We start from the raw sequence: 10,661 nt of genomic DNA on the forward strand, positions 1-10,661 counted from the left end.
GAGATGTGACTCCTAGCAGGAACCATTGACAACTGGCACTGATTGAGGGATAAGGCCAGACTAAAATAGCCGAGCCAGAAAGACGATCAGTGGAAGCAGCTGCTGATGCTAAATCCAAGAAGCAGCCATTCCACTTAAAACCACCAGAGGGAGCCCAAGAGCGGAATTCACAACACTGTAGCTTTGGAATCGGTCGCCCCTCTCACACATACCATAGCTGGCAAAATCAACAGACAGCCCTGGCACACCAGCCTGACAAAAGAACTAAGGTGAGCTTTCAGGGCTGCTGAGCAGAGATGGAAAAGATCCCACTCCAACGAGCACTTCATCGCATTCAAACAGTCCCTCACTACTTTCAAGGCCACACTCGCCACAGCTAAACAAACCTACTTCTCATCTCTCATATCCTCCCTGCCTCACAACCCTTAACAGTTATTCAACACCTTCGATTCTCTCCTCCGTCCCCCAGCACCTCCTCCCTCCCCACTCATCTCAGCTGAAGACTTTGCCTCATTTTTCAAGCAAAAGATTGATAACATCAGAGACAGTTTTAGTCGACAAACCCCAGAGCCCTTCCTCCCAACTGCAAAACCCTCCACCTCCAAAACTTACTTCTCCTCCATTAGAGAAGATCGACTCTCCACTCTACTCTCAAGATCGCATCTCACCACCTGTGCACTTGACCCGATCCCATCCCACTTCTTCCCAAACCTTGCCACAGTCTTCATCCCAACCCTCTTCAACCTATCACTAACAACTGGTGTTTTCCCCTCAAGCTTTAAACATGCCTCAATCACACCTATCCTCAAAAATCCCTCTCTTGACCTATCCCCTGTATCTAGCTATCGCCCTATATCACTTCTCCCCTATGCCTGAAAACTACTGGAACAACACGTCCATCTTGAACTGTCCTACTATCTATCTTCCTGCTCCCTCTTCGAGCGCTTACAATCTGTCTTCCGGTCACACCACTGCACTAAAACTGCCCTAACTAAGGTCACCAATGACCTGTTAACCGCCAAGAGCAAGCGACACTACTCTGTCCTCCTCGTCCTAGACCTGTCCTCTGCCTTTGACACAGTGGACCATTCCCTATTATCACAGACCTCCTCATCCCTTGGCATCACAGACTTGGCCCTATCCTGGATCTCATCATACCTAACAGACCGGACATTCAGCGTCTCCCACTCACACACCACCTCCTCACCTCGCCCCCTATTTGTTGGAGTCCTGCAAGGTTCAGTCCTAGGGCCCCTGCTCTTCTCCATTTACACCTTTGGCTTGGGACAGCTCATAGAATCTCACGGCTTTCAGTATCACCTCTATGCTGATCACACACAGATCTACATCTCTGGACCAGATATCTTCACCCTACTAACCAGAATCCCTCATTGTATGTCCGCTATTTCATCCTTCTTCTCCACTAGATTTCTAAAACTTAACAAGGACAAAACAGAATTCATCATCTTTCCCCCATCTCACGCGATCCCCGCAACGAACCTATCCATTACAGTAAACGGCTGCCCACTCTCCTCAGTCCCACAAACTCGCTGCCTCGGGGTAATCCTTGACACGGATTTCTCCTTCAAACCACATATCCAAGCCCTTTCCACTTCCTTTTGCCTTCAACTCAAAAATATTTCACGGATCCGTAGATTCCTGAACCAAGAATCTGCAAAAACCCTAGTCCATGCCCTCATCATCTCCCGCCTTGACTACTGCAACCTCCTACTCTGTGGCCTCCCCTCGAACACTCTCACACCCCTCCAATCTATTCTAAACCCTGCTACCCGACTAATCCACCTGTCCCCCCCACTATTCCTCGGCCTCTACCCTCTGTCAATCGCTTCACTGGCTCCCCATTGCCCAGAGACTCCAGTACAAAACCCCAACCATGACATACAAAGCCATCCACAACCTGTCTCCTCCATACATCTGTGACCTCGTCTCCCGGTACTTACCTGCACGCAACCTCCGATCCTCACAAGATCTCCTTTTCTACTCCCCTCTTATCTCCTCTTCCCACAATCGTATCCAAGATTTCTCTTGTGCATCACCCCTACTCTGGAACGCTCTACCACAACATATCAGACTCTCTCCTACCATAGAAACCTTCAAAAAGAACTTGAAGACCTACCTCTTCCGACAAGCCTACAGCCTGCAGTAACCGCCAATCGACCAAACCACTGCACGACCAGCTCTATCCTCACCTACTGCATCCTCACCAATCCCTTGTAGATTGTGAGCCCTCGCGGCCAAGGTCCTCTCTTCTACTGTACCAGTCGTGACTTGAATTGTTTAAGATTATTGGACCCAGATGGCCGAGGGATCCTTCCGGGTCCAGCAGGGACGTGGCTTGTCAGTGCCTGCTGAGAACAGGCGCCGGCAAGCCTCCTGCACTGCCTGTCAGATCGCTGAACTGACACAGTGCTGTGCTAAGTGTCAGATCAGCCATCTGACACTATATAATCATGTCCCACCCTGGAACAATGTAAAAATGTAAACAAATAAAATAAAATTAACAAGTGTAAAAATATTTGTAAAAAATTCCTAAATAAAGAAAAAAAAATAAAAATATTGTTCCGAAAAATACATTTTCTTTGTGTAAAAAAAAAAACAATAAAAGAACACATATTTAGTATCGCTGCATCCATAAAGACCCGACCTATAAAACTGTCCCAGTAGTTAACCCCTTCAGTGAACACCATAAAAAAATAAATAAAAAGGAGGCAAAAAACAACGCTTTATCATCATACTGCCGAACAAAAAGTGGAATAACACTCAATCAAAAAGACGGATAGAACCCCTGGCAAAAATTATGGAATCACCGGCCTTGGAGGATGTTCATTCAGTTGTTTAATTTTGTAGAAAAAAAGCCGATCACAGACATGGCACAAAACTAAAGTCATTTCAAATGGCAACTTTCTGGCTTTAAGAAACACTAAAAGAAATCAAGAACAAAAAATGTGGTAGTCAGTAATGGTTACTTTTTTTAACCAAGTATAAGGGAAAAATTATGGAGTCACTCAATTCTGAGGAAAAAATTATGGAATCACCGTGTAAACTTTCATACCCAAAAATAACACCTGCATCAAATTGGATCTGCTCATTAGTCTGCATCTAAAAAGGATTGATCACACCTTGGAGAGCTGTTGCACCAAGTGGACTGACATGAATCATGGCTTCAACACAAGAGATGTTAATTGAAACAAAGGAGAGGATTATCAAACTCTTAAAAGAGGGTAAATCATCAGGAAATGTTGCAAAAGATGTTGGTTGTTCACAGTCAGCTGTATCTAAAATCTGGACCAAATACAAACAGCATGGGAAGGTTGTTAAAGGCAAACATACTGGTAGACCAAGGAAGACATCAAAGCGTCAAGTCCGGAAACTTAAAGCAATATGTCTCCAAAACAGGAAATGCACAACAAAACAAATGAGGAACGAATGGGAGGAAACTGGAATCAAAGTCTGTGACTGAACTGTAAGAAACTGCCTAAAGGAAATGGGATTTACATACAGAAAAGCTAAATGAAAGCCATCATTAACACCTAAACAGAAAACAACAAGGTTACAATGGGCTAAGGAAAAGCAATCGTGGACTGTGGATGACTGGATGAAAGTCATATTCAGTGATGAATTGCGGATCTGCATTGGGCAAGGTGATGATACCGGAACTTCTGTTTGGTGGTTTGGTGCCATTCCAATGAGATTTATAAAGATGACTGCCTGAAGAGAACATGCAAATTTCCACAGTCATTGATGATATGGGGCTGCATGTCAGGTAAAGGCACTGGGGAGACGGCTGTCATTACATCTTCAATAAATGCACAAGTTTATGTTGATATTTTGGACACTTTTCTTATCCCATCAATTGAAAGGATGTTTGGGGATGATGAAATCATTTTTCAAGATGATAATGCATCCTGCTATAGAGCAAAAACTGTGAAAACATTCCTTGAAAAAGACACATAAGGTCAATGTCATGGGCTGCAAATAGTCCGGATCTCAATCCAATTGAAAATCTTTGGTGGAAGTTGAAAAAAAATGGTCCATGACAAGGCTCCAACCTGCAAAGCTCATCTGGCCACAGCAATCAGAGAAAGTTGGAGCCAGATTGATGAAGAGTCCTGTGTGACCCTCATTAAGTCTAGGCCTCAGAGACTGCAAGCTACTATAAAAGCCAGAGGTGGTGCAGCAAAATACTAGTGTGTTAGGCCGGGGTCACACTAGCAAGTTTTACGGACGTATGAGAGGCGCAAAAACTACGCATTGCACACGGACCAATGATTCTCTATGGGGCAGCTCCTATCTGGCGTATATTTCTCTGCCGTATTTTACAGGCGTAGAAAAACGCAGCATGCTGCGTTTGTCAGCGTATTGCGCAAAAAAATCCGCCAATGAAAATCAATGGGGGCGAGAAAAAGATGGATTACACACGGACCATCACTGTGACTTGCGAGAAATAAGCTGTGTTCTAGAAAAAAGCCGGTAATTCAGCGCAGTGTACAGTAAAATCACACTGACAGAATAGAGTAGAATAGCTAAAATAAATGTCTACACATAGTATAGGGATATATATATATATATATATATATATATATATATATATATATATATATATTTCATACAGCGCTAGATAGCAGAAAAGCCGGTAATTCAATTGCTGGGGTAATTCAATTTTACTATCTCCTTCCCAAACCCGACAGGATATGAGACATGGTTACATACAGCAAACCATTTCATATCCCTTATTTTTTAACATAATCCTGACTATTAATGTTCCAAGTGTCTGTGTGCAAAATGTGGGCGCTCTAGCTGTTAAAATAAAGGGTTAAATCACGGAAGAAATTGGTGTGGGCTCCCGCGCAATTTTCTCCGCCAGAGTGGTAAAGCCAGTGACTGAGGGCAGATATTAATAGCCAGGAGAGAGTCCATGGTTATTGGCCCCCCCGTGGCTAAAAACATCTGCCCCAGCCACCCCAGAAAAGGCACATCTGGAAGATGCGCCTATTCTGGCACTTAACCTCTCTCTTCCCACTCCCGTGTAGCGGTGGGATATGGAGTAATAAAGGGTTAATGTCACCTTGCTATTGTAAGGTGACATTAAGCCAGGTTAATAATCGAGAGATGTCAATAAGACACCTATCCATTATTAATCCAATAGTAGTAAAAGGTTAATAAAACACACACACATTAGGAAAAAAGTATTTTATTGAAATAAAGACACAGGGTGTTGTGATAGTTTATTATACTCTCAATCCAATTTAAGACCCTTGTCACCTGAAACAAAGTTAAAAGAAAAAATCAACAATATCCCATACCTTCCGTCGTTCAGTCTTGTCCCACACTGTAAATCCATCTGAAGGGGTTAAATAATTTTACAAGCAGGAGCTAATGCAGCCGCCCCTGCCTGTAAAAACTGGGGAATGAATGGAAAGCAGGGGAACGTAGCTACCTAGACTTGCGTGCTGCGCCCCCTGCTGGCATAACCTCAGATGAACTCGAGCGTGAGAAAATATTCAGAAAAATTACCACGCTTACAATAGCAAGGTGACATCAACCCTTTATTACCCCATATCCCACCTCTACACGGGAGTGGAAAGAGAGAGGCTAAGTGCCAGAATAGGCGCATCTTACAGATGTGCGTTTTCTGGGGTGACTGTATATATGTTTTCACGAATATTTGAGCCCATGGATCCATTGTATGTCCGTTTTGCAAGCCGGCGAGAAAATCTCGCTGTACGGATGCCATACCGATTACATACGGAGGATGACATGCGCAAAATACGCTGCCACACCTTGCCTACGGATGACATACGGATCAATATTTTGGGAACATTTCTGCGTATTACGCATGTAAAATACGGACAGTATTTCCCTACGCTGAGTGTGACTCTGGCCTTAGAGTGTTTTTTAGTTTGTTTGTTTTTCATGATTCCATAATTTTTCCCTATGCTTGGTTACAAAAAAGTAACCATTACTGACTACCACATTTTTTGTTCTTGATTTCTTTTAGTGTTTCTTTAAGCCAGAAAGTTGCCATTTGAAATGACTTTAGTTTTCTGGCATGTCTGTGATCTGCTTTTTTTCTACAAAATTAGACAACTGAATGAACATCCTCCAAGGCCGGTGATTCCATAATTTTTGCCAGGGGTTGTATAAACATGGTGCCGCTGAAAACGCCATCTTGTCTCGCAAAAAGCGATGCAAAAATAATGTTTTATATAAAATAGTTTTTATTGTATAAAAGCGCCAAAACATGAATAAAAGATATGAGGTATTGCTGTAATCGTACTGATCCAAAGAGTAAAACTGCTTTATCAATTTTACCAAACGCGGAACGGTATAAACGTCCCACCCAAAAGAAATTCATGAATTGCTGGTTTTTGTTCATTCTGCCTCCCAAAAATCAGAATAAAAAGCGATCAAAAAATGTCACGTGCCCTAAAATGTTACCAATAAAAACGTCAACTCGTTCCGCAAAAAACAAGACCTCACATGACTCTGTGGTCCAAAATATGGAAAAATTATAGCTCTCAAAATGTGGAGACGCAAAAAATATTTTTTGCAATAAAAAAAAAATCTTTTAGTGTGTGACAGCTTTTAAACAAAAACCCGCTACAAAAACCCGCTATAAATAGTAAATCAAACCCCCTTTCATCACCCCCTTAGTTAGGGAAAAATAATAAAATAAAAAAAATGTATTTATTTCTATTTTCCCATTAGGGTTAGGGTTGGGGCTAGAGATGAGGTCAGGGTTTGGATTATGTTTACAGTTGGGATTAGGGCTGTGTCAGGGTTAGGGTTATGGGTGTGTTGGGATTAGGGGTGTGTTCGGGTTATGGGTGTAGTTAGGGTTATGGTTAGGGTTGGGATTAGGGTTAGGGGTGTGTTTGGATTAGGGTTTCAGTTATAATTGGGGAGGTTTCCACTGTTTAGGCACATCAGGGGCTCTCCAAACGCGACATGGCATCTGATCTCAATTCCAGACAATTCTGCGTTGAAAAAGTAAAACAGTGCTCCTTCCCTTCCGAGCTCTGCCATGCGCCCAAACAGTGGTTTACCCCAACATATGGGGTATCAGTGTACTCAGGACAAATTGGACAACAACTTTTGGTGTCCAATTTCTCTTGTTACCCTTGGGAAAATACAAAACTGGAAGCTAAAAAATCATTTTTGTGGAAAAAAAAAAGGATTTTTTATTTTCACGGCTCTGCGTTATAAACTGTAGTGAAACACTTGGGGGTTCAGGGCTCTCACAACACATCTAGATAAGTTCATTGGGGGTTTAGTTTCCAATATGGGGTCACTTGTGGGGGGTTTTCACTGTTTAGGCACATCAGGGGGTCTCCAAACGCGACATGGCGTCCTATCTCAATTCCAGCCAATTTTGCATTGAAAAGTCAAATTGCGCACCTTCCCTTCCGAGCTCTGCCATGCACCCAAACAGTGGTTTGCCCCCACATATGGGGTATCAGCGTACTCAGGACAAATTGTACAACAACTTTTGGGGTCCAATTTCTCCTGTTACCCTTGGTAAAATAAAACAAATTGGATCAAATTAAATTTTTTGTGAAAAAAGTTAAATGTTCATTTTTTTTTTTAAACATTCCAAAAATTCCTGTGAAGCACCTGAAGGGTTGATAAACTTCTTGAATGTGGTTTTGAGCACCTTGAGGGGTGCAGTTTTTAGAATGGTGTCACTTTTGGGTATTTGCTATCTTATAGACACCTCAAAGTGACTTCAAATGTGATGTGGTCCCTAAAAAAGATAGCGTTGTAAAAATGAGAAATTGCTGGTCAATTTTTAACCCTTATACCTTCCTCACAAAAAAAAATTATGTTTCCAAAATTGTGCAGATGTTAAGTAGACATGTCAGAAATGTTACTTATTAAGTATTTTGTGTGACATATCTTTGTGATTTAAGGGCATAAAAATTCAAAGTTGGAAAACTGTGATTTTCAAAATGTTTGCCAAATTTTTTCACAAAAAAAAGCAAGTAATATCGAGGAAATTTTACCACTATCATGAAGTACAATATGTCACGAGAAAACAATGTCAGAATCACCGGGATCCATGGAAGCTCCAGAGTTATAACCTCATAAAGGGACAGTGGTCAGAATTGTAAAAATTGGCCCGGTCATTAACATGCAAACCACCCTTGGGGGTTAAGGGGTTAACGGTGCTAAGGAAAAAGTGTATAGCGCCCTCCAGAGTCAGAATTTCTCCAGGGTCTCGGCTGCTGGGGGTAGCTGACACCCCAGAGAACATGATTCTGGTCGGTTTTTGCTGACCCCAGTTTGCGATCGCCGTTATCAATCATATAACGGCGAATGCAAAAAAAAAAAAAGTCTGATTTTCCATTTAATTTCTCTCTCCTCTGATGTGATCGCATTTAGCAAGCACCTCCGGTCATCCGTCACATCGGGAGTCATTAGTGCGTCGGCATGACAACCAGAGGTCTCCTGGACACCTCTACAGTTGTTGCTGCCGGATTGCTATGAGCGCCACCCTGTGGTCGGCGCTCATAGCAATGCTGTAATTCTGCTACATAGGAGCGATCTGAGCATCACCTCTATGTAGCAGAGCTGATCGGATTATGGCAGCTTCTAGTCTGCCATGGAGACTATTGAAGTATGGCAAAAGTAAAAAAATATGAAAATTTTTTTTTTAAAATATATAAAAAGTTCAAATCACCCCCCTTTCGCCCCATTCAAAATATAAAAAAAATCAAACCTACACATATTTGGTATCGCCGCGTTCAGAATCGCCTGATCTACCAATAAAAAAAGGATTAACCTGATCGCTAAATGGAGTAGCGACAAAAAAGTCAAAATGACAAAATTAAGCTTTTTTGGTCGCCGCGACATTACATTAAAATGTAATAACGGGCGATCAAAAGAACATATCTGCACCAAAGTGGAATCATTAAAAACATCAGCTCGGTGTGCAAAAAAATAACACCTCACCCGACCCCAGATCACGAAAATGGAGACGATACGGGTATTGGAAAATGGCGCAATTTATTTATTTTAGCAAAGTTAGGAATTTATTTTCACTACTTAAAGAGAACCTGTCATCCCAAAAATCGAAGGTGAGCTAAGGCCACCGGCATCAGGGGTTTATCTCCAGCATTCTGTAATGCATTCTGGAATGCTGTAGATAAGCCCCCAACGTATCCTCCCATCTTCTTATGATGACGTCTTCTTGTCTTCATGCTGCGGCACCGGCTCCGGCGTACTTTATATACCTGTTGAGGGCAGAGTAAAGTACTGCAGTGCACAGGGAAAGGTCAGAGAGGCCCGGCGCCTGCGCACTGCAGTACTTTGCTCTGCCCTCAATAGGGAGATAAAGGGAGATAAAGTACGCCAGCACCGGAGCCGCGGCAGGAAGCAAAGAAGTGGACATCATCGTAAGAAGATGGGAGGCGCCGCACCGAACCGCGATGCCCATCGGACCAGAACAGAACCGGGACCGCCCCTGGGTGAGTATAATCTAATCTCTTTTTCTTATCTTTTAGGATATGTCGGGGGCTTATCTACAGCATTACAGAATGCATTACAGAACGCTGGAGATAAGCCCCTGATGACGGTGGGCTTAGCTCATCGTGGTTTTGGTGACAGGTTCCCTTTAAATAAAACATAACCTAGACATGTTTGGTGTCTATGAACTCTGTAATGACCTGGAGAATCACAATGGCAGCTCAGTTTTAGCATTTAGTGAACCTAACAAAAAAGCCAAACAAAAAACAAGTGTGGGATTGCACTTTTTTGCAATTTCACTGCACTTGGCACTTTTTTCAAGTACATGACATGCTAAAACCAATGGTGTCGTTCAAAAGTACAACTTGTCCCGCAAAAAACAAGCCCTCACATGGCCAAATTGACAGAAAATAAAAAAGGTTATGGAGAGGAGCGAAAAACGAAAACAAAAATACCTCAGGTCATAAAGGGGTTAAGTAGCAAATTGGCTCCATCACTAAGGGGTTAACATCCCCAACACTGAGGAGCCGCAGTCACATGGAGCAGGAGCCTCCACAGGAACAGCTCTGATCTCACCCCACACTCTCCTCTCACAGATTTACCACAAGCACCAAAACTCCACCAAACCCTCCTGTAATCTCACCGGAATGGCGGGAAATCTGCTGCTGGCTGACACCAGAGAACACGAGCTGCACACAACCAGGACGGAGCTGCTGCACTGAGAGCTGAAGGACCTGTGGTGACGTCACCGTCATGTGATCAGGGGGCGGGGCTCAGGAGAGAAGAGATGAAGGAGCTGTGGTGACGTCACCGTCATGTGACAATAATTACATCACCACAGCTCCTCCTGCGCTTCCAGTGCAGACACTTCCTCCTTGTTCCTGCTTCTGTTTCCCCAGTGTAGACGGCTCAGCGGTGACAGGAGGAGAATGGAGGAGATTCCGGCAGCTCCGGTGTAGACGGCTCAGCAGTGACAGGAGGAGAATGGAGGAGATTCCGGCAGCTCCGGTGTAGATGGCTCAGCGGTGACAGGAGGAGAATGGAGGAGATTCCGGCAGCTCCGGTGTAGACGGCTCAGCGGTGACGGGAGGAGAATGGAGGAGATTCCGGCGCCTCCGGTGTAGACGGCTCAGCGGTGACAGGAGGAGAATGGAGGAGATTCCGGCAGCTCCGGT

At 43.5% G+C, this 10,661-nt stretch overlaps 1 protein-coding gene across 2 annotated transcripts in view; it reads right to left on the reverse strand.

The window, feature by feature from the left end:
- Positions 1 to 10,261, reverse strand: part of LOC143793563 (uncharacterized) — a 49,238-nt gene extending 38,977 nt beyond the window's left edge. Inside the window, exon 1 of one of the 2 annotated variants that reach the window (XM_077280633.1) lies at positions 10,130 to 10,261. Coding sequence is in view for 1 of the 2 variants with exons in the window: in XM_077280635.1 (XP_077136750.1) it covers positions 10,130 to 10,241 (112 nt within the window). In the remaining variant the exon portion in view is untranslated. The remainder of the gene's footprint in view (positions 1 to 10,129) is intronic. The other variant, XM_077280635.1, reaches the window with a different exon arrangement.
- Between the last annotated feature and the right edge of the window lie 400 nt (positions 10,262 to 10,661).

This window comes from Ranitomeya variabilis, chromosome 1, assembly GCF_051348905.1.
Source record: "Ranitomeya variabilis isolate aRanVar5 chromosome 1, aRanVar5.hap1, whole genome shotgun sequence".
Lineage (NCBI taxonomy): Eukaryota > Metazoa > Chordata > Amphibia > Anura > Dendrobatidae > Ranitomeya > Ranitomeya variabilis.